The 27048-nt window shown below is 46.2% G+C and overlaps 1 protein-coding gene, 1 long non-coding RNA gene and 5 other non-coding genes across 10 annotated transcripts; 6 read left to right on the top strand and 1 right to left on the bottom strand.

The window, feature by feature from the left end:
* Positions 1–1598: 1598 nt before the first annotated feature.
* LOC112811578 (uncharacterized) lies at positions 1599–4929 on the top strand. Its single transcript, XR_003205095.2, has 5 exons — positions 1599–1914; positions 3370–3469; positions 3752–3829; positions 4150–4208; positions 4808–4929. It is a non-coding gene; the product is annotated as an uncharacterized lncRNA (long non-coding RNA).
* LOC112812439 (small nucleolar RNA SNORA16B/SNORA16A family) lies at positions 2729–2863 on the top strand. Its single transcript, XR_003205291.1, has one exon. It is a non-coding gene; the product is annotated as a small nucleolar RNA SNORA16B/SNORA16A family (small nucleolar RNA).
* LOC112812444 (small nucleolar RNA SNORA44) lies at positions 3504–3634 on the top strand. The gene has a single exon (XR_003205296.1). It is a non-coding gene; the product is annotated as a small nucleolar RNA SNORA44 (small nucleolar RNA).
* On the top strand, positions 3858–3990 carry LOC112812446 (small nucleolar RNA SNORA61). Its single transcript, XR_003205297.1, has one exon. It is a non-coding gene; the product is annotated as a small nucleolar RNA SNORA61 (small nucleolar RNA).
* Positions 4123–26759, bottom strand: TRNAU1AP (tRNA selenocysteine 1 associated protein 1). 4 transcript variants are annotated; one of them, XM_073903091.1, is made up of 11 exons: positions 26625–26759; positions 26003–26100; positions 20584–20683; positions 19920–19972; positions 17931–18062; positions 16590–16709; positions 12976–13135; positions 12713–12746; positions 12416–12544; positions 4811–6022; positions 4123–4227 (listed from the first exon to the last, which is right to left on the bottom strand). In XM_073903091.1, the coding sequence occupies exons 1-10, from the start codon at positions 26649–26651 to the stop codon at positions 5886–5888; spliced, it is 990 nt and encodes a 329-aa protein (XP_073759192.1). In that variant the 5' UTR covers positions 26652–26759; the 3' UTR covers positions 4123–4227; positions 4811–5885. The 4 variants fall into 4 exon arrangements, with proteins under 4 accessions (XP_073759192.1, XP_073759191.1, XP_073759193.1 ...); XM_073903090.1 differs by having other exon boundaries at positions 12976–13138; XM_073903092.1 differs by lacking the exon at positions 16590–16709 and having other exon boundaries at positions 12976–13138.
* LOC112812452 (small nucleolar RNA SNORD99) lies at positions 4662–4735 on the top strand. Its single transcript, XR_003205302.1, has one exon. It is a non-coding gene; the product is annotated as a small nucleolar RNA SNORD99 (small nucleolar RNA).
* Positions 21556–21656, top strand: LOC112812401 (small nucleolar RNA U13). The gene has a single exon (XR_003205263.1). It is a non-coding gene; the product is annotated as a small nucleolar RNA U13 (small nucleolar RNA).
* Positions 26760–27048: the final 289 nt, after the last annotated feature.

Genomic DNA, 27048 nt, shown 5'->3' on the forward strand with positions numbered 1-27048 from the left:
GGGAGCCCGATGCGGGGCTCGATCCCAGGACCCTGGGATCATGACCTGAGCCGAAGGCAGACGCTTAACAACTGAGCCACCCAGGCGCCCCCATAGGAGAAAATCTTAATGCCTTTGAGCTAGGCAAAAAAATTTAGGACACAAAAAGCACAAAGCATAAATAAATAGACATATTGGACTTCACCAAAATTAAAAACTTTTGCTCTTCAAACATCGTGGCTGGTGTGTTGAGACCAGACTATAGGGAAGAATGGCAGAATAGGGGAGACTAATTAGGAGGCTTACTGTGATTGTGAGTGAGCAGTGATAGCGTCAGTGGGGGTGGTAAGGAATGTCTTACCATCTTAAAGGTGGAGAACACAGGATTTGCTGACGGATCCGAAGTAGGATGTTACAGAAAAAGAGCAGGGTCCCTCCAAGGATTTACTGAGATTGGGAAGAGCCGGTGTGGAGGAGGAAAGGCTGTGTTCTGAGAAGCCTATTTATTAGCCAGGTGTGGGTGTCCAGAAAGCTGCAGGGTGTAAGGTCTGGAGCTCAGGAGAAAAGTGAGGCTGGAGAAACACATTTGGGAGTCACCTGAAAGTTTCTTTCTCTCAGAGTCTATTGTTTACTCCATAAAATGGGAATAATAGTAGTACCTACTTTTTAAAGTGTATATTAAGGATAAAAATTAATGAAGAGTTTAAGCACAGAATAGATATTTAATTCTTGACGACTACTTGTTTTTACACTGACGCTTACTCATTCCACTGTGCTCGTGGCACAGTGACTCGGAGCGTGGTCTCTGCGGTGGACTCGTGGATTCCAGCCCTTACCTCGTTAGCTACCTGGGTGATGCATTCCTGTTTTCTTATCTGTAAAGTGGGTGTAACTATAACTATACACAGGGTTATTATGAAAACTAGCTGAGATAATCGAGCATCATTTACCTAGTAACCAATCAGTAATTTATCTATTAGCGCAAGAGGTTAGTCTTTTTAATTTTTTTTTCTTTTTAAGATTATTTATTTATTTGACAGAGAGATAGAAGCACAAGTACGCAGAGAGGGAGGCAGAAGGAGAAGCGGGCTTCCCGTTGAGCAAGGAGCCCAATATGGGACTCGATCCCAAGACCCTGGGATCATGACCTGAGCCGAAGGCAGCCGCTCAACTGACTGAGCCACCCAGGCGCCCCGCAAGAGGTTAGTCTTGAACAAAGAAGGCGTTCCTCTTCCGAGTACTCGGTCGCCTTTGCCTTCCTAAGCCCTCCCCACGGGTCCCGCTCCAACAAGAGCTCCCAGAGCGCCTCCCCACATCCACTCAGCCGCGGCTGCCCTGTCGCAGCTCACAGCGTCATTTCCCGACTTTGGAAGTCTGACTGAACTCCAGCGGGCATGGCGGGTCGACTTCATTTGTGAGCCCAGTGCCCAGTACCAGACGTTCAGTGAATCCGGAACACAGGCGGAAAGTTGCGCCAGTGCCGGCCTAGAGCTTGGACCCGGACGCGCCGCCCGGCGCCTGAAGGCGGGCGGACTACAACTCCCAGCGGTCTGCGCGGCGCGTTGCTCCAACTGTCGGCGCGGCCGCCTGGGGCGAGGCCTATATAAGCCCCCTTCCAATACACGGACTTCCTTTTCCTTAGCCGGTGTGGTGCTGGCGTCTCTCTGTTGGGAGATCAAGGGCTGCCGCAGTTCACGTCCAGCCTCCTCTCACCCCGCCGTAGCTTCGCCGCCGCTGGCCCCGCACCCGCCGGGCCTGCCTCCGAGGCTGCGGGATGATGAGAGCGGATCGGAGCTGCCGGGCCTCCCGGCCTGCTGCGACCAACACCCGGAAGGCCTGGTCGGCCGCATGCGCGGTGAGAAGGACCGAAGCCCGCGGGGGCCGTACCTGAGCCTCCCGCCTCGGCCCGCGCATCGCTGCACCGTAGTGTGACGGGTGAGTGACGCGAACAGGCGGCTTGGTGCACGGCAGTCCTGGGCCTGAAGTGGCTTAATTTGCGAGACGCCGCGCGGTGGTGTCCACCAGATCTGAAACTGACTCTGCCTGTGAAAGCCACGTATTGGGTGACCTTGGGGAAGTGATTTCACCTGTCGTCTGGCTGCACAACACGTTAAGCAATCCATGCAGGTGGATAAAAGGGTAGGGTTTTCTGGGGGCCGCGTTTTAGAATCCTTTGGATTCTATTTTGAATCCCAGTTCTGTGGCTTTCTACGTTGATTGGCGACCTTAAGTAGATAGCTTAATTGGTCTAAACTTACCGGTAAAACGGATGATAAAATGGTCCTGTGAAGATGAACTGGGGTAAAACTCTGACACACAGTAAAATAAAGTGGTAATTGGGACCTGGTAATAGGATATCTGTTTTCGGCGCCTGACTGGCTCAGTTGGCTGAGCATGCGCCTCTTGATCTCAGGGTCTTGAGTTCCATCCCGGTGTCGGGCATAAGCTCAGTCTAAAAATATATATATAAAAGGTTATCTGTTTTCTTTAAGTAGGCTCCATGCCCAGCGTGGAGCCTAGTTCAGAGCTCTGGGTCGAACGCAGGACCATAAGGTCAAGACCTGTTCCGGGATAGAGTCTTGACTCTTAACCAACTGAGCCACCCAGGCGCCCCAATAGTATCTATTCTCTTATTTGGTCTCCAGTATATTTCAGTACATGAATTTCAGTTACGCAATAGTGCATGGCCTTTAGGTGAGTCTAGGGGGCTAGGTGGCATTTGGGGGCGGTCCTGGGACCTAAATTGCCCTGTGGCCCTTATCGAAGCTGCAGCTGCTTCCACATAGCTGCTGTGGTCAAAAAGGAGCCCAGAGTGACAGTTTTCCTTGACGGTCGCCGTTCTGTTTGCTGTAACTGATCTGCAACATTTCAGGAAAAGACAGTTGCCGTTGTACCTGCCATTTCTCAGGTATAGGTGGAGTCCTTTATTACAATTGACAGGTTTCCAGAGGCCAGCAGAAACGTTTGGTTAATGGGGTCTTTTTTTTAAGATTTTATTTGAGAGAGCAAGCACGAGCAGGGGGAGGGGCAGAGAGAGAAGCAGGCTCCTCACTGAGCAGGGAGCCGGATATCATGACCTGAGCCAAAGGCAGACGCTTAACTGACTGAGCCACCCAGGTGCCCGTTAATGGGGTCTTACATAGAGTTGCTAGAAAAAAACTTCGGAGAAGTAAATTGCTGAGACCAAGAACCAGTATGGTGGGGCAGGTGGAGTGGGGTAGACAGGTGTACTGGGAAAATCTATTGGCAAGTGGCACAGATCTCAGCAGTGCTGTGGGTCACTGCCCCGAAAAGCTTACGGCATAAGTACCAAAAGCCAGTCACACCTTTGATTATGAAGACCAACGGAAGGGAACAGTAAGATCATTCAGGACGTTTCTCTCATCTCAGCTGTACCAGACGAAGATTTCCAGGATGACTTTGGAGTGGAGCTTTTTGGTGAGGATTCTGGGGTCATGACGGTGATTGAACACAACCACCTTGGGACCTGGTAGGTTTCTGGGAACTACCCTGGCGGGTCGGTACAGCATGTTTCCAAGGGCTGTGGCCGGGTGTGGCCATGGGATCTCCAACTGCATGCGAGAGCAACCTGGAGAGACTTTGACAGCACAGGTCCACATAATACCTGCAGCTGCCACTCAACTTTCCTATAACAGCCCAGGACCTGGGTTGGAAGCCTTCTGCCCGAGTCCAGGTGTTTTCCATAAACTTCCATGAAGATGGGTATATTGGATGTATTTCTGGTTTAGAGCTTTCACACTTTTTTCTGCAGGTTGCCCCCACGTGTTCCTGTCAGTGTCTGCTACCGAAGAGTCTGAGGATACCAGGTTGTTGCTGTGCTTTATACAAGGTAAAGTTAGATGCTGGAGACAGCCTGACCCCTCCGGTTCCCTTTCCCATCGGATCTGAACGCTGGTCTTGGTGGTCGTAAAAGGAGGAAAAGGAACACTGAAGCTGGCCTCGTGGTGCTTATAGTCTGTTATGTAGACTGTGGGCTAGTTTCAAACAGGGTTTGAATTCTTTGACCTGGATTCCTTCTCTCCTCTAAAATCGGAGAATCTTAGGCTTAAAGGGAGGATGTATGTGAAGCTCCGAGCAGTTGTAGTGATTGCTGACTTAATAATGGCTTTCTTGGAGTGTCCATTTTGGTTTTTTTTTTTTTTTTTTTAGATCTGTTACCAGTAAAGCTGTCCTTGTCTGTGATTATGGATCTATAGATCTGTAGTTGGGTAAGTTGACTACCTGAAACTTCATAGCTTCCTTGCAGCTTCAAGTAGTGCTTGAGCCTTGTGAACCCTGAGTAGTGTAGTAGTGAATTGATATAAGGCTATTCAGGCCTCTGGGAAGTCTTAGCGTTTTCATATGTCATTTACACCTGACCTCCCTTGTATGCCGCATTAGCTGTTCATGGCCAGAAGAGAAAAATGTTTACAGTGTGACTGGAATCTTAGATTTGCCCACCCTGTTGGAAGGCCAAGAGCATACTGCTAGGAGAAGCTACCAGATGCCAAAGCCCTGCACCTTCGGTAGCAAGGGCTGATGGCTGTGAATGTTACAATTGTGGTTTGACCTCACGCTGACATTTTGGGAGACCTCAAACCTGGGGTGTCCCTTTCCTCGGAGTGTGGGAGATGGGTTGGGTAGAAACAAGTGTAGTTTAGTGTGGGACGTTTTTTAGGCTGACTGGTCCAGGATGAAACCTAATCTGAGTGGACATCTATGGATGATAAATGCGGATATGGGACTGAGACCAGCTCTTCAGAAAAAGCCTGGGTGGCATTAATTAATTGGGGGAATATTAACACACTGGCTTATACTTCCTTTTCAGGACAGAAACACTGGGAAGAGGCAAGCTGAAAGAACAGATTATTTTAGTGGAAAACCATGACCTTTGTATTTCTGCTATGGGTGCCACATGGCATATAAGTAACTAATAAAAGACTTGAAGTATGTTTGTGTCCGTTTTCTTGTTCCCCATTACAGTGTCGTCTTCATAAAGATAGGTTGACCTCTACAACTTCCACCATACATAATTTTTCCTCCCAAAGCCTGAAAATTCAGGCTGAGCCTAATACGTATTCCTTAAAATATCGGAAGGCTTCTTGTGACCTAGGCCATTTACCTCAAGTTGCCCCCATTGTCCCGCTCCCTGCCCCCTCCCCTCCCTGCAATTTCCTCTAGCACAACAGAGATAAGCTGCAGATTTTTAGTATAAATCCAGACTTTCCACATGGGTGCTGGAGATCATGGTAAGTGGATTCATACCTATCAAATGAAAATAATGTCAAGAAACCGGTGGGCCAGGCACACAGATGTCAAAATAGTGTCCCTCAATAGGGGCTTATTGAAGCTAGGCTTGCCCTTGGAGCATGCCCCCATCTTGAGCCCTTTGGTCTAGATTTAGCTGGTTCCATTACAGCCTACCACACATAGCCACAACACTTAAAAGCAAACTTGTTGGGGTGAAAGGATACTTGAATGGATGATTAACACTGCCCCCCCCGCCCCCAGTGGCATACAGCAGGTAACCCATGCACTCTGACCCCAGAGAACCTTAAGGATGCAGTGTCTGTCACCTGAGATGGCCCTCTGGGTTGAATTAAATCCTATGATCCACTTTGGTTAATAACCCCAAACTCTCCTTATCTCTAAAAGTGGATAACATCCCTACCTGGAAAAATTTACTTTTCAAGGACAAGTAGAACCTTGCTCAATGGCACTGTGGTTTTCAAACTCCGAAGGCTGACGGGCAAAGGAAGGCAGCAATGTTGCAGGAATGGTCATAATCTCAGAAGAGTTGATCACTAAAATCTTAACATTTCCAAAAAGGTAAAAGTTCTAATACTTTGTTAAAAAAAAGTCTCATCTCCATCACACAGTCCTTTTTGGCTGGTCCTCTGTCCCGACTACATCATGGCGGGGATCTCTGAAGATACTGTGTCCAGGGGCTGCCAGTGACAGTCCATCAAGGCATCATACAGCTCCTCACTCTGCTCCATGAACTCCTTGTTGGCCTCCGTCACATCCAACTGCGGCATGGGATCTACAAGAGAAGCCAGGGTGGGTTCAGAGCGCCAGGAGAAGCACCCAGAAACTTGGACTCCGTTCCCCACTCCCAGGGCTTCCTGCTTCTGGCATGTTCCCTGTGCTCTGTGTCAGAGTCCCTCAGGGCCGACACCACTGCCTTGCAGGGTTCCTTTAAGGATAAAAGTGGAGTCTACTTAGAAAACATCATACACAGGCTCAAATCATGGTGGCTGTTACTCCAGCTCTTCTCTAGACTTCATGGGCCCTGGCTGTCCTTGTGTGGTCCTTCCTTCGATTTTGGGTTATGGAAATCTGATCAAAAGGACTAAGTCCAGAGCACTATTCTTCAAAGGGAACATTACATAGAAATGAAAATCAGCCTCAGCTGCATACAACTTGGTTGGATCTCACAAATAGTGTTTTTGTTAACTTACCATGATGAGCACTGAGTAATGTAGAGAAGTGCTGAATCACTAGATTGGACAGCCGAAGCTAATATAACACTGTACGTTAACTATACCAGAATTTTATTTAAAGAAACGCTGAGCGGGCGCCTGGGTGGCTCAGTTGGTTAAGCAACTGCCTTCGGCTCAGGTCATGATCCTGGAGCCCCGGGATCGAGTCCCACATCGGGCTCCCTGCTTGGCAGGGAGTCTGCTTCTCCCTCTGACCCTCTTCCCTCTCGTGCTATCTCTCATTCTCTCTCTCAAATAAATAAAATCTTTAAAAAAAATAAAAATAAAAAAAAATAAAAGAAACGCTGAGTGTTGAATGAAAAAAGCAAGACAATATAGTACGACTGCATTGTCTGAAGCTAAAAAAACAGGCAAAATGAACATTATTTAAGGATGGATATCTCTAAAAAGAAGGAAGAAAGTAATTACCACAAAAATAAACACAGTAATTTCCCCTAGCAGGGTTGTAGGTTTTGACTGGGGGAAGGATAGCTTCTGGAGGCTGGCAATGTTCTACTTGATCTGAATAAAGGTTTCATGAGCAATTGCTTTATAATTACATAATAAACTATACACTTGTTTGACATACTTTTCTGTATATATTTCACAATAAAAAGTAAAAAAAAAAACTCCTTGATCACTGTAACATTGTATACTTTTCCTTGTAGTGTTGGTTTAAAATGCACACAAACACACCCGTTCATTAAAAACACTTATTTTACGGGCGCCTGGGTGGCTCAGTTGGTTGGGCGACTGCCTTCGGCTCAGGTCATGATCCTGGAGTCCCGGGATCGAGTCCCACATCGGGCTCCCTGCTCAGCGGGGAGTCTGCTTCTCCCTCTGACCCTCTTCCCTCTCGTGCTCTCTATCGCTCATTCTCTCTCTCTCAAATAAATAAATAAAATCTTTAAAAAAAAAAAAAAACACTTATTTTACAATTAGAGAAATTAAAGAGGACCTACAGAAATAGACATTCCGGTACCTGGATTGGAACATAATATTGCTTAAGATCGCAATACTCCCCAAATTGATCTACAGATTCAGTGTAATCCCTTTCACAATTAGTTGCCTTGTTTTGCAGAAATTGAGAAGCTGATCATAAAACTTAGATGGAAATGCAAAGGATTGAGAATAGAAAAAACAATCTTGAAAAAGCACAAAGTTCAAGGACTTCCCCGTTTCAAAACTTACTACAAAGCGACAGTAATAAAAACTGTGGCAGTGGCCTAAGGATAGACCTAGAGATCAGTGGAATAAGATTTAAGAGTCAAAAAAAAGGGGATGCTGGGTGGTTCAGTCTGTTAAGCGTCTGCCTTCGGCTCAGGTCATGGTCCCAGGTCCTGGAATTGAGCCCCGCATCAGGCTCCCTGCTCATCAGGGAGCCTGCTTCTCCCTCTGCCTGCTCTCTGCAAGCTCTCTCTGTGCTCTGACAAATCTTACCAAAAAAAAAAAAGACTTAAGAGTCCAAGCCCAACATACAGATTTATAGTAACTTGGTTTTCGACAAGGGTACCAGACAATTCAATGGTAAAAAACAGTTTTTCAACAAATGGTGCTGGGACAACTGGATAACCACAGACAAAAGAATAAAGCTAGATGGGACACCTGGGTGGCTCAGTTGTTAAGCGTCTGCCTTAGGCTTGGGTCATGGTCCCAGGGTCCTGGGGTCGAGCCCCGCATCGAGCTCCCCGCTCAGCGTGAAGCCTGCTTCTCCCTCTCCCACTCCCCCTGCTTGTGTTCCCTCTCTCGCTGTCACTCTGTCAAATTAGTAAATAAAATCTTAAAAAAAAAAATAAAGCCATACTCTTCACACTTTACACAAGAATTAACTAAATATGGATCAAAGACCTAAATGTAAGAGGTAAAACTGTAACTCTTAGAAGGAAAAAGGCACAAACAAGCAGTGCCTTTTAGATATGACACTATCCACAGAAATTAACTTTTGTGCTTCAAAGGACATTATCAAGAAAAGTGGAGAGGGGCGCCTGGGTGGCTCAGTCGTTAAATGTCTGCCTTCGGCTCAGGTCATGGTCCCACGGTCCTGGGATCAAGCCCCGCATCGGGCTCCCTGCTCGGTGGGAAGCCTGCTTCTCCCTCTCCCTCTCCCCCTGCTTGTGTTCCCTCTCTTGCTGTGTATCTCTGTGTCAAATAAATAAATAAAATCTTAAAAATAAAAAAAAAAGAGAAGTGGAGAGATAACTGATGGAATGGGATAATTTGTAAGTCATATGTCTGATAAGGGAGTGGTATCCAAAACAGAATAAAGAAACTCTTATAATGAAACAATAAAAAAAGACAACCCAATTTAAAAATGGACAAAGGACTTGAATAGACATTTCTCCAAAGATCTACATACACATGGCCAATAAACATACGAAAATGCTCAACATCCATTAGGCATCAGGAAGTGCGTATCAAAACCACAATGCACAATGTGGTACCACTTGAAAACCACTAGGATGGCCATAACGAAACAAAATAAGAACCACTGGTGAGGATGTGGAGAAACTGGAACCCTTGTATGCTATTGGTGGGAATGGAAAATGCTGCAGCCTTTTCGGAAAAGTTTGGTAGTTCCTCCAGGGGTTACATAGAGTCTGCCATATGATCCAGCAATTCCATTCCTAGGTAGAGTAATGAAAACTTATCTATGTCCACACAAAAACTTACACATGAATGCTCATAAGTAGTATATTCATAACACTAAAAGTGGAAACCCAAATGTCTATCAACAAAATGGATATCCACACAATAGAATATTGTTTGGCCATAAAAAGGAATGACGTACTGACACCTGCTACAACACTATGCGTAAGTGAAAGCAGCCATTCACAAAGGACTGCACATTATACACAATTCCATTTATTTAAAATACCCTGGGGCGCCTAGCTGGCTCAGGTAGAGCATGCAACTTGACTCTTAATCTCAGGGTGGTGAGTTCAAGCCCCACACTGGGAAAAGAAGAACTTAAAAAAAAAAAAAAAAAAAAAAGCCCAGACTAGGTAAATCCAGAGAGAAAGAAAGTAGATGAGTGGTTGTCAGGGGCTGGAAGGGGTTGGCGATGGACAGTGACTGCTGCTGGCTGCAGGAATCGGTGGTAATGGGTGCACAACTCTGTGACCATTCTAAAAACTACTGGACTGTATGTATACTTTAAAAGGGTGAAATCTGGGGGCGCCTGGGTGGCTCAGTGTTAAGCGTCTGTCTTTGGCTCGGGTCATGATTCCAGGGTCCTGGGATGGAGCCCCGCATTGGGCTCCCTGCTCAGCGGGAAGCCTGCTTCTCCCTCTCCCACTCCCCCTGCTTGTGTTCCCTCTCTCATTGTGTCTCTGTCAAATAAATAAAAATATTAAAAAAAAATTGAAAACCTTAAGGCCTTAAATTTAGTGAGGTTTCCCAAAGGAATTCTGCCTCAAGACTGTAACACAGAAATCCTGCCTGAGTTTCCAGCTTGCTGGCCAGCCTTACAGATTTATACATACTATATCCTACTGGTGATATAGTACAAATCACCTTTGATACAAATAGTATGTGTAAACTTTTATTCTTGTTTACTGCATGTGTGTTTCTTTTGTAAATTATTTCAAACTTTCTCACTACTTTTTTTTTTTTTTTTTTAAAGATTTTATTTATTTATTTGAGAGAGAGAGAATGAGAGACAGAGAGCACGAGAGGGAAGAGGGTCAGAGGGAGAAGCAGACTCCTCGCTGAGCAGGGAGCCCGATGCGGGACTCGATCCCGGGACTCCAGGATCATGACCTGAGCCGAAGGCAGTGGCTTAAGCAACTGAGCCACCCAGGCGCCCTCTCACTACTTTTAAGGGTCTGTTTCCTTTTCCAAACCAGTGCTAATCTTTTCACACAAGTCTTATGCCTGTTCCTGCAACCAGAAGGATCTTTTTTTCCCTTGGAATTTTAATCTAAAGGTTTGAGCATTTACAGAGGCTCCCTACGGAAACTGTAAGAAAGCATGACTGGCCTGGTTTCTCCACTCAGTGTAGGTAACAGCTTACAGGAACAGTTCAGTGAAGAGCTTGATCACAGGCAGGCATTTGTGTGAGCTGAAGCCTGTGGATACATATACAGTAGAGCCCCTTCCTCACTCTGAAGACAGGGTCTGAGCCATGGCTCACTGAAGCTGAGGAAGAGACGGAGAAGGGAGAAGGGCAAAGATCCCTACTGTGGTCCCTCTGGGTGGGTATTAGGTTGAACTGGGAGGCAGTGTTAAGTCAGCGTGAAAAAGCATTTATTCAGGGGTAAGACTGCAGGAGTTCCAAGAGTGACTTCATCTCCTGCTACCATGTTGCAATTTACAATATCATCGACCTTGAACAAGTAATTTGACCCCTTTACCTTGGTTTTTTTATTCTATAAAACCAGAATAAATTGTGGTACTTAGCTCAAAACAGTTGTGAAGGTAAATGCATTAATAGATGTAAAATGCTTAGAACGGGGCCTGTACATAGTAAAACCTCAGTAACTATTAGCTATTATCAACTCCATAAGCCTCAGTTTTCTTTTCTGTAGATTGGGGATTATAATGGTACAAACCCAGCATCATAGTGTTGAAAGGTAGCAGGACCTGGCACAAAATATGTTTGGTATTATTAATAGATGAGAAAGAGACTAGAAAATTCTAATTCTAAGGAGTTATATACACAGATACTATAATCAGGTTAACATTCTCTTAAAAAAAAAAAAAAAAAAAAAAAGGGCAGTATTCCCTGGAGGGCCCAGAGACTGAGTAGAGAAAGTCAGAGACTCCAGGCCTGACTTAGCCCCTAACTCACTGGGTGCACTTGTGTGGCCAGTTCCCCATATGTCAACCAGAGCCCCTGTGTTCTGCCCGGCCCACCCCCAAGGTCACTGCTGTTAGATTTATGATGACAGCATGTATGTACAAGTGCTTTATTATTATTTTACTTTTTATTACTTTTTATTTTTCTAAAGAGAACATGTGTGTGAGAGCAGAGGGGGGGTGGCAGGGAGTAGGGGTAGAGGGAGAATCTTAAGCAGGCTCCAGGCCCAGTGTGGAGCCCAATGGGACACAGGGCTCGATCTCATGACCCTGGGATCATGACCTGAGCCAAAATCAAGAGTCAGACGCTTAGCCGACTGAGCCACCCAGCCACCCAGGTGCTCCAAGATTTTTTAAGTAATCTCTATACCCCACATGGGACTCGAACTCACAACCCCAAGATCAAGAGTCACATGCTCCACTGTTGAGCCAGCCAGGTGCTCCTAAATTTTACTTCGACTTCTTTTTTTTTTTTTTAAGATTTATTTATTTGACAGAGACACAGCGAGGGAGGGAACATAAGCAGGGGGAGTGGGAGAGGGAAAAGCAGGCCTCCCGCCAAGCAGGGAGCCTGATGTGGGGCTCGACCCCAGGACCCTGGGACCATGACCCAAGCCGAAGGTAGATGCTTAACGACTGAGCCACCCAGGTGCCCCTAAATTTTACTTCTTTAAACCTTGCCATCTATTCAGAAATGTTTAAAAAAATTGTTTTTCATAGTATTTTCAAACCTTAAAAATCCTTTAAGTATTAATATACCATTTGAGAAATCATTTGTTTGAAGGTTAGCAATTCCTTCAGTTTTATTTTCCTTTTTCCTGTTAAATTCAGTAAAAATTAACAACAAATGCTTTTAATTAAAAAAAATTAATAACGGCTATTACTATGTAGCAGACTGGGGTGATTTTCAGTTTCTTCATAATATGTTACCATATTTTCCAAATTTTTTCTTTTTTTTTTAAGATTTTATTTATTTGACAGAGAGAGCAAGAAAGGGAATGACTCAGATGCTTAACGACTAAGCCACGCAGGCGCCCTTATGTTCCAAATTTTCAATCATACCTATTACTTGAGCATGAGGAAAAAAGGTAATTTAAAATATATAGGAAAAAATTAAAATGAGATAAAAAATGAATCTTACAAACTATCAAACATACACAAGGCAAGAGTTTTGCTGGAGACCTGCATGTGGGGGTTGAATGTCCCAGGTCTCTCCCCTGTTGCGCCGCTTCCTCTGGGCTCGCTGGGACTGCACGCACACCTCTGGGGCACGCGCTCACTTCTCACTGTAATTATGCATGCATAATCTCTAGTGAGCTCTCTCACTAGAAGGCAATTTCCTCCAGAGCAAAATCCACCTTGCATTCCTCAGCATCTAGCTAAGGAACAGTGCCCGCCACAGAGCAGTCACCTGACAGAGGACAGAGGAATGAGTGAACAAACTTCTTTCTTACCTTCCAATGCATCATCCCCAACTTCTTCATATGTCTGCCAAGAGACCAAAGAGAGAGAGAGAGAGGCAGCGTGAACTCCTGGCCCAAGATAAGGAGGCCTTATTTTTAGCAAATAGGTTGCTTCATCTTTCCCCATTTTCTTCTGAAGCCTGTGCTTAGCTTACCAACGGCACGCCGGTGAATGAGCTAAGGCGAGGCCTGGTTGGCCCGCGATTACCTGCATGGAGCTCTGCGCGATGCCATGCCGGCGGGCGGGTGGTTACCTGCATGGCGCTCTGCGTGTAGCCGTACTGGGGGTAGCTGTAGCTGTAGCTGCCCGTGTTCTGGTCATAGCCCCACTGGGCATAGTAGGTCTGGTACTGCTGGTAATACTGGTTGTAGCTGTAACTGTACATCTGACTATACTCCACTGGCTTCACTCGGCTCCTTAGACGAAGAAAGAAGCCAAAATAAACAAATATAGGCAAACATTTCCAAGCACTTACTACATAACCGGGGGCTGTTCAAGTGGCTTTATGCAGATTAACTCATTTAATCTCCACAACAACCCTATGCAATAAGAATACATTTATTCCCATTTTACAGATGAGGAAACTGAGGTCCAGACAGGTCACCAATTTGTCCAAAGTCACACAGAGATCCAAACCCTGGCAGTCTGGCTCCAGAGCCAAGGCTTTACAGTCAGCTTTTAACGGCCAGGTCTGGTTCTCTTATCAAATCTTGTCAGTACTGGTTTGTCCTCTTCTCGAGATCTGGGGGGCGGGGGGAGGGGAACGACGACTTTTTCTGCCAGCCACAGAGGCTCAGGTGAACATGGCTTGGAAAATCTGGATTTAGGATGATCCAAGAATCATTTCAAACCACAAAATGTCTAATGACCTCTTTCCCACACACAAAAAAGAAGTGTTCCAGTAGCCTTACCATCACCACTTAGTCACAACTACTGTGTATGGAGTAGGTTCTCAGGATTTGGGCCCATTGTTTTTCATATAGAGGCCCCTATTTTAAGTCCTGCACAACCCTATGACAGAGCTATTAATTATTATTCCCATTATACAGATGAGAATAATGAGAATCTAAAAGGTTAAGTAACTCACCCAAGGCCACACCTAGGACTGGAGCCAAATTTAACTCCAAGACTCATGCTCTGAACACCACACCACTACATACAGCATCTGCCCTGACAGATGCCAGACACCTTGCGAGGCTCCTATATCCTGCACTCACAAATCAGGGCTGAGGCCCAGGTTCAGTGGATAGCTTTTTTCTCCAGCTGGCATGGCTACCCCAGCCACTGTTAACCAAAGACAGAATGTCAAGCTTGCAAAGGATCCATTGCTTTCAAAAATACACAAAACCATGTATGTATGGGTAGGCTTATGAGACAGGCCTGGGGTCTGACCAGCAGTCGTAGATGAGAGCAATCAAAAGAACAACACGGCGATGCGCTTCCAGAGTCCTCATACTCCAAAGAGCCAGACTCAAAAGTGCAGCCAAATGTGGAGGCAGAGACTCACACCACCAAGCCACCTGGCTTGTAAGGAGAGCTGTAACTGTCACGTGGTGTGGACTGCACCCGTGGCCTCAGGATGGATGTATTCTATCTCGACAGTGAAGCCAGAGGAAACCAAGTCATAAGCAGGAGGTGAACTGCACGGTGCCTGGGTGGCTCAGTTGGTTAAGCAACTGCCTTCGGCTCGGGTCGTGATCCTGGAGTCCCGGGATCGAGTCCCGCATCGGGCTCCCTGCTCAGCAGGGAGTCTGCTTCTCCCTCTGACCCTCCCCGCTCTCATGCTCTCTCTCTCTCTCTCAAATAAAATAAAATCTTTAAAAAAAAAAAAAAAAAAAAGGAGGTGAACTACCACAGCAAACCCTGTCTAAGGAACCACAAATTTTCAAAGTCTGAATGAGCTCTTCACAAGTTCCTTTTGAGTTCAACGTCTGCGTGGTGAGCAGGACTTGGCCAAAGCGGTTAGACAACGCCCCGTCTGACTGCCTGAGCATCACTTCCTGATGGGCTGGCTACATGAAGTCCAATGGCAGAGACTCCCTCTCCCCGCCCAGTACGAGGCTGGAAACTTCCCGTTCTCGTCCATGACCACCCAACCATGTTTCCAAGGAGCCTGCCACCCTCCTGATATGTTCATGGAATTGAAGGCAGTCTCCCTGGCCTGGGTCTGCACATTTCTGTTGTTTCTCCACATTCAGCTCCTGCAGATTAACTTTCAAAGGGAGCTCTTACTGCCCTCAATTCCTAGTGCTTGATGGCACCTCCCTAGACGCAGGCACCAAATTCTGACAACAATGATCAACCGAGAAATGGAACAGAACATAACCTCCTTGCGGAAAGGACTTTCTTTCTCTTGTTTATAGCTACAACTCCAAAGTCTAGGTCAGGGCCCGGAGAGTTGTAGGGACTCGTCACTATTGATCGAATAAATGGTAACACATCAGAAACAACCAACACCATCAATATCAGAGGGACTTCGGGACAGAATATACACTCAAGATGCTCTACAGCTGTTAAAAAATACTATGAGGAGGAGTACACAGCTATGTGGGAAAGGGAATGTGTGTATGAAGAAAACTGGGGGTGGGGGGAGAATGAGATTATAATTAAAAATAAATAAATCTACCACATGCAAACTGATTCACACAGAGTGTGTGTATCTACATACCATGGAAGTCCGTGGAGAAGCTTATAAGTCAGAAATCATAATTAGTCATTTTAGGGTAACAAGGAAACTTCTTTCTTTTAAATATTTTCTTTAATGTTTTTATATAGTAGAGTTTATTACTATTTTCTTTGGGGAGTGGGAGAGGGAGAAGCAGGCTTCCCGCTGAGCAGGGAGCCCGACTTGGGGCTCAATCCCAGGATCCTGGGATCATGACCTGAGTGGAAGGCAGACACCTAACCGACTGAGCCACCCAGGCGCCCCTATATTGTAGAGTTTAGAACAAATAACATTTTGGGGGGAAAATCACAGGCCGATCTTCCATGTATTAAAGACAGTTAAGCAGCAAAGAACCTCTAAGTCTTTTGCTGCTTTGAAAAACCTGGCTATCTGGAAATTCTGCCCTAAGAATGCAGTCACTCTCCTACTCCTGGCATGGAATTTCTCAGCCTCAGCATTAGTGACCTGAGGGTAGGGCAGGTAAGTCTGGTGTGGGGACCGTCCTGGGCAGCATAGGATGCTTAGTAGCAGTGCTGGTCTCCACTCATTAGATGCCCAGAGCGCCTCCCCACCCAAGTTGTAACAACCAAAATGATCTCCAGGTGTTGCCAATGTCCCCTGCAGGATAAAACTGTCCCTAGTTGAGAACCACTGCTTTGGCCAAGGGATAGAAGATTCTCTGCTGACAACGGCTGTCTTCTGGGTGAGACACTTGCTTGCAGCTGTAAGGGAAGAAGGCTTTCCGCCTGCCATGACAGGTAGGATGGTGATGTATATAATATTCTGTAGTGCCTGGATCTTTAACTCTCAGCCATTCCCATAGCTAAAATTGGGTATACCTTTTTTTTTTCTTCTGCTCAGTTCTTATTAATTCTGTGGGTAAATTTCTAACAGTGATATTACTGGGCAAAGAGCAGGAACATTAAGTATGCAGGACACACCGCTTTCCCAGTACTACTATCAGCAATGTCTGAATGGATCTGCCTTCGCAGGTCGTAGCTCTCCCCCAGCTACAAGATTCTGGAGGCGCAAGGTTATGCTCGTTCATCTGCAACGCCCAGCACACAGCCTGGCAATTAACAGGCTTCCCCACAGTCTCCCAGCCGGCATGCGGAAGCTCTGATTATTAACAAGCAGATGAGAAGCGTCCAGGTGGACATCAATCCAGAGGCCCTCTACCTCCCCGCCAGCACAGGACTCACGCTTTGGGGATTGCCACACTCAGCCGCACTGGTTTAGACCCCAGGCCGACTGCTCCCTGGCACTCGGTCAGAGCTCGCTTCTGTTCCAGCTCATCTGTGAATTTCACAAAACCATAGCCCCTGCAGAAAACAAAAGCATATACCTTATTTAGATCACAAACGTGATGAAGGTGAAGTCTAAGAATGGAAGAGAGGGAGAGTCTATCCAGCTCTGCAGGAAGGGATGAGAGACCCATCAGTAGAGGCATGCTGTGCAGCAATGTGAAACTCCAGTACGGCAGGAGCCTGAGTCCGAGGAACCCCCCCACGCCTTGACTGATGGGGCTCCTTCCCAGCAGCTTCCCTCCCAATCTACTGGAAATCCTGTTACCGTCAGCATCGTCACGGTAGCGGTGGTGGTAGTAAGAGCTGTGGTTCACTGAGCAAATATTTACCCCGTCTGCCCTGTACCCCAGGTATCACGTTAGACAACGGGGCTCAGCAGGCACACGCAGACAAGGTTCTTGCTCTGCTGGACTCATATATTAAGATTTTATTTATTTATTTGAAAGAGAACAGGTACACGCGAGAGTGGGGGGGAGGGGCAGAGGGTGAAGGAGATGGAGGAAAGAATCTCAAGCAGACTCTGCACTGAGCCCACAGCCCCATGTGGAGCTCGATCTCACGACCCTGAGATCATGACCTGAGCCAAAACCAAGAGTCAGACGCTTAACCGACTGAGCCACCCAGGCACCGCGGGACTCATATTCTACTTCCGGGATCAACAAATGATAGCTAATATTTCATGAGCACTTACTATCTCCCAGGCACTGTGCTGAGCATTTCCCCAGGATTAGTTCGTCAAACTGCCCAATGATTAGCTAACGGGAGTGTCCCTATTTTACTGAGGAGGAAATCAAGTTCAGAGGGACTCAATAACTTGCCCAACATCATTGTAGAAGCAGGATTCAAATCCAGGTCTTCAGCTTGTAACTCAAACTTGTGCTTATAACTATTACTCTGATCAAAAATAAGCCTTTCTTGAGGTTTTTCTACCTTTAAAGTAACAATAATAGATAAAATGGCAAACACCTACCAAGCATATCCTATTGCTTTATTTATTGCACATCATGTAACTGTTAGGTCAGGCCTATGAGCAGACACTACTAATCAGCATCTGTTGTACCAATGAGGAAATAATCAGGTGAGAGGTTGGGCCAGTACCGGAGTCAGGATGCACACCATAGTCTGGCTCCAGAGCCCGTGCTCTTCACGCCCATGCTACATGGCCTAGCTCTAACACCCCCATCTTTGAGACAAATGCTGGAACATGGTGGGCATCAGTCACAGGTAAGGCCTTACTTTGACACGCCCGTCTGGTCCAAAACCACCTTGCCTCCCCGACAGGACGGGTAGACTTTGACGAAGAATTCATACAGCATGCCATCATCCACATCTGGGGTGAGGTCCCCCACAAAGAGGGAGTATTCAGGGCTGAGAGGGGAGAACAAGATTCAGAGACAGATACCGAAAGCTTTGTTCTAACAAGCTCTTTTGGCCCATTCTAGGTAAACCTCTCCTGGGCCTTCCCGGGGAACAGCACATCTGATGGGTCCTTAGCCAGGTCCTAATTTGTTGCATTTGGCAGTCCTGGCAGAGAGTTATGGAAGCAGCCCCTGTCCCAAGCGCCTTACCCACTGAACAAAGCCTGTCTGGCTTCAAATATTACAGGATTGCAGGTGGGGGGCCTGGTCAGAGGTGCTCAAGAGAGAAAACTAGACACTGTATTCGCTGCAAATATTTTTTTAAGTAATCTCTATGCCCAATATGGGGCTCGAACTCACGACCCTAGGATGAAGAGTTGTATGCCCTACCGACTAAGCCAGCCAGGAGCCCCTCACTGCGTATTTTTAATTCAAATGGTGAAGATGAAGAATGAGAACTGGACCTTATCTCCTAAGACTGAAAGCAGAGCTAAAATTAAATCTGCCAACTTTTAGAACATGGATCAGCGAACTTTTTCTGTAAAAGGCCAGATAGTAAAAATTTTAAGCTTGGTGGGGCACCTATGGTCTCTGTTGCTTTTTCTGTTTTCACAATCCTTTAAAAGTGTAAAAACCATTTTTAGCTCACAGGTGATATAAGTCAGGTCACATTTTGTCAACCTCTGTTCTAGAAAAAATTATTTAAAAAAAATCAAACAAGCAGACTCATTATTATATTCTTGGTTCAAGTATGATACATATTCCTTATTTAAATCAGAATATACAAAAGGACAAAGAAAAATAAAATTACCAGTAACCCAACCACTCGAAGGTAATCACTATGAACACTCTGTTATATACTTTTGTCTTTTTTCTTTGGCTTCTTTGTATTTTTGTTTGTTTTTTTAAGATTTTATTTACTTGTCAGAGAGAAAGAGAGTGAGCACAAGCAGGCTGAGTGGCAGGCAGCGGGCGAAGTAGGCTCCCCACTGAGCAAGGACCCTGGGATCAATGACCTGAGCCGAAGGCAGACGCTTAACCAACTGAGCCACCCAGGTATCCCTTTTTTCTTCTTTTTTAAAGTAGGTTCCACCCTCAGTGTGGAGCCCAGTGCGGGGCCCAAACTCACAACCATGAGATCATGAACGATCAAGAGCTGGACACTTAACCGACTGAGTCACCCAGGCAAGCCTGGCTTTCCTTTTTGAATTTACAAAACTTGGGTATGACTCCCTTGTTCTGTTTCTAGCATTTTTTTTTCACTTTAACATATCACCAACTTCTTGACCTGTCCTCATTTGCTGCAAAATGACTTATAAATGGATACATCGTATTCCAATTAATAACATATTGTCATTTAAGCTACTTCTCTATTATTAAGATTATTTGGGTTTTTCCCCAATTTCCCCCATTATATGTAATATTTCAACGAACACTTTTGAGGCTAATCTTGGCATACATCCACGTATAAATTCTGAAGTAGAATTACAGGGTCAGTGGGTACAAATCTTTTTAAAGCTCTTGATACATTGTTTTAAAGCTTTTGAAGAGCACCCTGAAACAATCGATTTATGTCACTACAACAGGTCAATTCTTACTGAATAAAACTTCAATACTGCAGGTACTAACAGGGTAAAAGGTTAGAGGCAGGACCAAGTATAGAGAAGACATGGGTCTTGACAAGAAGCATACTGGGCAGGTCCACCAGCGGGGAAGGGGAGGGAGTCATCCTTTAAGAGGAAGGCAGAGTGGACCAAACTGGGCTCCCCAACCTCCTCTTTGGTGATGACCAGCACAGTGATGCACCTTGTCTCTACCTAGACATTTCCTGGGGCTTGAAGCTACCCTGGGGCTACCCTGCACTTACCTGTTATCTGGTTGTTTCCCATAAGTGGCATAGTTCAGTTTAAAACGTTTTGCCTAGAAATTTAAAAACAAACAAACTAAAACAGAGAAAGGTGTTTCAAGAGTCAAACAATATTTGAAAAAAACTGAAATAAATTACCTTGGCCAAAACATCTCCCCCTCTCTAAGCCTCAGCTTTCTCTCCTGTATAAAGTGAGGGGGTTGCACGGATGACCGCTAAGGGCACTGCCAGCTCCATGGTTCTATGAGCCCAGGTGTGCCAGCTTGGTGCAGCTGTAAGCTAAGTAACTGTGGGAAGAGCAGAATGTAACTCTCTTGAAATGTGTCCTCACTGCTGCCAGCCTGTTCTAGTTTCTCAATCAGGCAAGAGGTCTAGAGTTGCAAGTCTTCCATGAAGGGAGGCAGCAGTGCAGAGTGCAAAGGGCACGGATTTTAGAGGCAACCAATCTTCCGTTGGCGTCCTGCCTCTGCTAGTTACTACCTGTGCTGCCTCGGACAAGTTACGCCACTTCCCTGAGCTTCGGTTTCCTGGGCTGCCAAAGATAACGATGCCTACTGTGCAGGGTTGTTATAGGATTAAACAGAGTAAGTATACAGTAGGGATTCATGAATGATAGTTATCGATGACAATAAAAATGGGATCATCATTATCCAAGTGTCCTTACAGGTGTGGCTCCTGGCAGGGGTTTCCCATTAATTTTATGCAAACACTTCTCGGCTGTGGCCAAATCTGCAAATTCTACAAAACAGTAGCCAGCTGGGATTCTGGAAAGAAAGCAAACAAGAGAAAGAGAATGGTTAAAGATGGGATTCCCAGATGAGACTGAGCCCTGGCCTGAGGGGAGGAAAAAATGTTTTTCTAATCAGAGCTCATCCTGTTTTTGTTCCCTGCCATATTCCAGTTCAGAACGAACTTACAAACCTGAATATAAGGACTGTCCATCTGGGCCAGTCCAGACTCCTCTGATAAACATTTATTTATGTACTGTACCACCTTTGAAGTACTTTTGCCAAAAATATTTAAGATTTATTTATTTGCGGGGCGCCTGGGTGGCTCAGTCGTTGAGCGTCTGCCTTCGGCTCAGGTCATGATCCCAGGGTCCTGGGATCGAGCCCCACATCGGGCTCCCTGCTCCGCGGGAAGCCTGCTTCTCCCTCCCCCACTCCCCCTGCTTGTGCTCCCTCTCTCGCTGTGTCTCTGTCAAATAAATAAATAAAATCTTAAAGAAAAAAAAAGATGTACTTATTTGAGAGACAGAGTGCATGCGCAGCACAAGCAGGGGGAACAGTAGAGCGAGGGAGAGCTGCAGATTCCCTGCTGGGTACTGAGCCTGACGCAGGGCGCGATTCCATGACCCTGGGATCATGACCTGAGCCAAAATCAAGGGTCAGACACTTACTGAGTCACCCAGGCGCCCCCCAAAATATTTAATACAATCCAACCAAACTCTTCGGTCTAACGTCCAGTTTATACGGAATATTAGGGACAGAACAGGAAAACCACAAGGAAGCAACTAAAACCGGATCCCAGAACGTAGGACCTTCCGTAAGACGACTAGTCCTACCTCTTTAAAAAGTCAGTGGTACAAGAAAAGATAAGAGGTGAGCTTTCCTACACTTCAGACAGACAGGAGATGATCCTTTTGTACTTCGTAACTGTGATGATTGAGTGTTCGTACTGTTGTGACATGTACCTCCCTTAAACTCTGTTACAACCTTGGCGCCCGACCGCCTAAGATGGGGAAAAAAAAAGACATTAAAAAAAGAAAAGCTATAAAAGATATTCTGAGGGTGCCTGGGTGGCACAGTTGGTTAAGCACCCGACTTTTGGTTTTGGCTCAGGTCATGATCTCAGGGTACTGGGATCCAGTCCCGAGTTGGGCTCCCTGCTCAGCGGGGAGCCTGCTTCTCCCTCTGCCCCTCTCCCCTGCACGCACATGCTGTCTCCCTCTCTCTCAAATAAATACAATCTTAAAAAAAAAGAATATTCACATTATTGTGCAATCACTGACTGCATTCTTAAGCACTATGCTCTGCTGCATATTATTTTCCATGGGTCTTATTTTTTTCCCCTTATTTTCTCTGGTCTTGGTCTTTAAATTTGCATTTATTTATTTTACAGTATTCTTACAGGCCACTTCAAAGTCTGTCAAATGAGGCAAGGCATAAATGTAATGTGTTTTTTTTTTTTTTTTAAAGATTTTTTATTTATTTGAGAGAGAGAGAACGAGAGATAGAAAGCACGAGAGGGAAGAGGGTCAGAGGGAGAAGCAGACTCCCTGCTGAGCAGGAAGCCCGATGTGGGACTCGATCCCGGGACTCCAGGATCATGACCTGAGCCGAAGGCAGTCGCTTAACCAACTGAGCCACCCAGGCGCCCAATGTAATGTGTTTTTAAGTACATAAGAAATAGCCAGAGTTTAGGAATCATGGGTAGGAAAAGAGTTCCAAATTTTATTTCAATATAGTAGAAAGTATTACATAATGTTTTCATACTGGTAGCTGATTATCTGGGGTTTTCTGTCTACAAGAGCAAAAAGAAGAAAAATATTTAGGCTAGCATGATCTACCTGTCAGAGAATCTGTTCCTAGAGTACAGTGCAAATAAAAAGCAAGCAGAGAGAGTATGTAGGCAGCTGGGGGGATGTAGGCACCAACTCTGAAGAGGAGGGAGCCGCAGAGCCATGGCCTCCCAGGGAAAGGCTCTTGGCTCGCCCTGAGTGTAGCTGGTGCAATTCTTCACCCCTGCTCTGGGCTGCAGCTCCCAGACCTCAGAATAAAAACTGAGGGCCCCCGTGGACTAGTGTGTGGGGGGGGTGGGGGGCGTTCTCCCCGAGAAACATTCCGCATATGGGCCAGGGTCCTTTCTGAGACTGTTTATCAGGCTCAGAGTCAAGGTGTGTTAATGGCCTCATGTGGCAGGACCTGTGGAGCCCCTCCATGGTCCACTGTGCTGTTTTTTTCCAGGCTGTAAAATTGCTTCTCCCTTTCCACCTGTCCCGTCTTGGCACCCTGGGAGCTGGGCAGGGACAGGCAATGAGTTCTCCATGCCTGCCTCAGAGTCACTGAAAACCTCTACTCCATCTGATACAAAAAAAACCCTCAGAGACAGGCCAATTACAGAGAACAGGCATGGAACCAAGTCTATTTCTGTAGGACCTATATAAATATGCTCCTGTCTAGAGTGTTCTGCTGTTAGGAGCTTTGGGGAAGTTGGTTCCCAGTGATCACCTGGTGTTGTGCTGGTTTTTCCTCTGTCCCTTCCTCATCCGCACTGTATACCTGTATGTGAATGGCCTCGTGGCTACCTTGGTCTTTTCTCATTTCATAAAATGGTTTAAAGACAAAAAACAAAAATAAACTATTCCTAGGTATGAAGCTGCCTTGGCCCCTCTGGCCAACCTAGTCTTTTAAGTTTTTAGCAAGCACCCTTAACCCACCTGACTAACTAAACCTTTGTATGTTTATAGATCATGCATTCTTTCCTAGAAAGAACAGAGCACTTCTACATGTCACCGGGCTCTCTTGCACCACCTGGGGCACCATGAAACCAAACCCTCTTGCACAACCCCCACCAAGGAACCAGACCCCATTGCAATACCTTCAAGCACCATGATAACATCTGTAGCCGGCACCATCGAGACTGCACATAGTCAAGAGTTGTCATAGACCACTGCACTCCCTTAACTGATTAACTGCCCTAAATCACTTTAAAAATTTCTGGGCCAGGAGAAACCTTGGAGTTAGCTTTTGGACAAGAGTCCACCTTCTCTCCAGGTAGCCAGCCTCCTGAATAAAGCTCATACTCCCGGGTACCTGGGTGGCTCAGTCGTTAAGTGTCTGCCTTCGGCTCAGGTCATGATCCCAGGATTCTGGGATCGAGCCCCACATCGGGCTCCCTGCTGGGCGGGAAGTCTGCTTCTCCCTCTCCCACTCCCCCTGTGTTCCCTCTCTCGTTGTGTGTGTCTCTCTCTCTGTCAAATAAATAAATACAATCTTAAAAAAAAAAACTCATACTCCCTTCCAATCAAAACTCGTCTCTTGGGTGGAGGTGGGGGGCAAGAGGAAAAAAAACACCTCATCTCTAGAATATTGGCCTATCTACAGGCAGCCATACTTGGGTTTCAGTAATAGGTACTGGGATTCTGAATACACAAAGTACCTGTCAACCAAACAGCGAGAACTGACCACACTTCATCTCTCTCATCTGTATTTTTCAACCATTTGATGTTTTAGCAAGCTGCTTTGGTAATGTACCTGGCAGAGTACCTGCTCAGTAAACACTGTCAAAATGATAAGAGAATCCTCTTTTTTCTAATTAGAACTCTAAGGAAAACTGAGACCCCCTCAAGAGAAGGAAGAATGTGCAGGCAATATAGCACCACTAACTCAAAATATTCTCTGCATTTTATTTACGTATTTACTGCTTTGTTTCCCCATTAGAATGTAGTAAACTCCATGAGGAGGGACTATGGTTTGTTTCAGCCACGTATCCCAGGAACCTACAACAACAGCATATAGTACTGTTTCTATAAATAACTTTTTAAGTGAATGACACGAGTTAAGGGCACTCATGACTTTAAGAACAGATGAGTCCTGGCTTGTCATTTAATAGCTCTGTAAACTTTAAAAACAGTTATGAAGCTTCCCTAATAATAATACTTAGCTCAGACGTTTTTGTAATTTAAAAAATGATTTTAGGGGCGCCTGGCTGGCTCAGTCCATGGAGCATGTGACTTGATCTTGGGGTTCTAAGTCTGAGCCCCACAGTGGGTGTGAAGAACTTAAAAATAAAATCCTTTTCTTTTTTTTAAGATTTATTTATTGGGGCACTCGGGTGCCTCAGTCGGTTAAGCATCTGACTCTTGATTTCAGCTCAGGTCATGATCTCAGGGTTGTACGATCGAGTTCTGCATTGGATAAATAAATCTAAAAAAAATAGAAACTTAAAAATAGAATCTTAAAAGATTATCTCTAGGGCGCCTGGGTGGCTCAGTCGTTAAGCGTCTGCCTTTGGCTCAGGTCATGATTCCGGGGTCCTGGAATCGAGTCCCACATTGGGCTCCCTGCTCAGCAGGAAGCCTGCTTCTCCCTCTCCCACTCTCCCTGCTTGTGTTCCCTCTCTCGCTGTCTCTCTGTTTAAAAAAAAAAAAAAAAATCTTAAAAAAAAAATCATCATCTCTATTTTTATTATTTTGAAGAGACAGAGAGAGCTCGAGTGGGCTCCAGGAGGGCCCACTGAGCAGAGAGCCCTGATCCCAAGACCCTGAGATCATGACCTGAGCTGAAAGCAGATGCTTAACTGACTCAGCCACCCAGGTGCCCTGAGAGAGAGATAATCCTAAGCAGGCTCCACACCCAACGCAGAGTCCCACTGCATGCTCGACCCCAAGACCCTGAAATCATGACCTGAACCAAAATCAAGAGTCCAGGCTTAACGACTGAACCACCCAGGTGCCCCCTCAAAAAAGGATTTTAAAGTGCTTAGTACCTAGCAGATCATAATCTGTTTATATTCACTGAGCAAATGCCATATGCTAGACTGTTCTAAATGCTGAATGTGAATTAACTCATTTAATCCTCACCATAACTCTATGAGGTATATGGTGTTATCATCTCCATTTTCATAGTCACGGTGAGATGGAAATGGAGAGGTTTAGTAATTTGCCCAAGGTCACACAGTAGACCTAACTTTCAGTCTGGCTCCAGAGTCCAGTCCTTAACAATATGCTATACTTCCTCTCAATAAGCCCCCAAATGTTATTATGTTAACTATTATTAGGGGTGAGGAGCCCTGACTTTTCGATGTTTACATCCTGGAGAATGACACTGGCAGCATGGTCTATTAAAGGAGAATTGAGGGCGCCTGGGTGGCTCAGTTGGTTAAGCGACTGCCTTCGGCTCAGGTCGTGATCCTGGAGTCCCGGGATCGAGTCCCACATCGGGCTCCCTGCTCAGCGGGGAGTCGGCTTCTCCTTCTGACCCTCTTCCCTCTCGTGCTATCTCTCATTCTCTCTCTCAAGTAAGTAAATAAAATCTTAAAAAAAAAAAAAAGAATTGAGAAGATGAAAGGAGAAAATGTACCCAGTGAGGCGGTTTCGGATAATTTTGACGCTCATCACGGTCTCCCCCATGGTGGCAAAGGCTCTGGAGATGAAATTCTCATCCATGTAGGGCTCCAGCTGCGTAAATACAAGAGCAACGCATTCAGGCTAGCATTCAGGCTCCTCATTCCCGGTTCCAGAGCCCACCCAGGGTTGGCTACACGCTGCTGGTGGGGGCGGGAGTGCGGGGAGTGGAGATTTTCATCTACACAGTGGCCTAAATCCCACCTCGCACGTTTTCAATCCTCTGCCTCCCTTCCCTTCAAACTTGCTCCCTTTAGGGAGCCTCCTCCTTGGATTTAGTAACCCTATCCCTCCGTCCTAGAGCCACAGCGCCCTTCAATCCTTGGGACTCCAGCCATTCTATCCCCCTAAAGAACCTCCCTTTCCCTTCCATGAACGCAGGCGGAGAGCCAGGAACCCCCATCCTCAGACTCGGTCCCTTTACCTAAATTCTGGGACCCGCCCGTTTCACCCAAAGAACTCCTCTCCCCATTCACTTCCACCCTTTTGGGATTCGAGGACCCTTCTCCTTCAGACTCTTGCTCCCTCGTGACGCTAAGATTCGTCCTCCTCGGACCCGGGCAGCCGCCCTCACTCACGTCGCCCATCCATAGGCTGGCCGCCATGCCCGCAGCCGGGCCGGGAGTCCGCCGGCCAAGGAAGCCAGCGCCGGCGCCAGACCGCGGGGCCGGGACCGCCAGAGAGCATGCGCCTCCGACGTCTTCTGCGCACGCAGCGCCCAGGGCCGCGCCAGGATTGGCCTCTCCGGGTTTTTCCGACGACCCGGCTGGCCGGGCGCAGAGTTCCTGGATCCCTAAGGGCGGAGCTCAGCCGGAGTCCGGGGGCGGGGGCGGAGCAGACGCTACGCCCTCGCCGGGGTTGCTCGGGTAACTGGCTTTCTCCGGTTTCTTTCTGACCGTGTATTCAAACACACAAGTACATTTAAAATTACAAAACTAATTATGCTCATTGTAAAAAACAAAACAAAACAACAAAAAACCCTGCAAATAAAGCACACTTTTT

This window comes from Callorhinus ursinus, unplaced genomic scaffold, assembly GCF_003265705.2.
Source record: "Callorhinus ursinus isolate GAN/ISIS: 27379988/994484 unplaced genomic scaffold, GSC_fseal_2.0 scaffold18, whole genome shotgun sequence".
Classification (NCBI taxonomy): Eukaryota; Metazoa; Chordata; class Mammalia; order Carnivora; family Otariidae; genus Callorhinus; species Callorhinus ursinus.

Excerpts from the sequence above, each read along its gene's own strand:
- TRNAU1AP (XM_073903090.1), bottom strand. The coding sequence starts at position 26,651 with ATGGCGGCCAGCCTATGGATGGGCGAC. Across the intron at positions 19,973-20,583 it reads CCCTGCCAGGAGCCACACCT|GCAAAACGTTTTAAACTGAA; the intron begins GTAAGGACACTT and ends TTAAATTTCTAG. Across the intron at positions 12,747-12,975 it reads ACACGCAGAGCGCCATGCAG|ACATATGAAGAAGTTGGGGA; the intron begins GTAACCACCCGC and ends GTCTCTTGGCAG.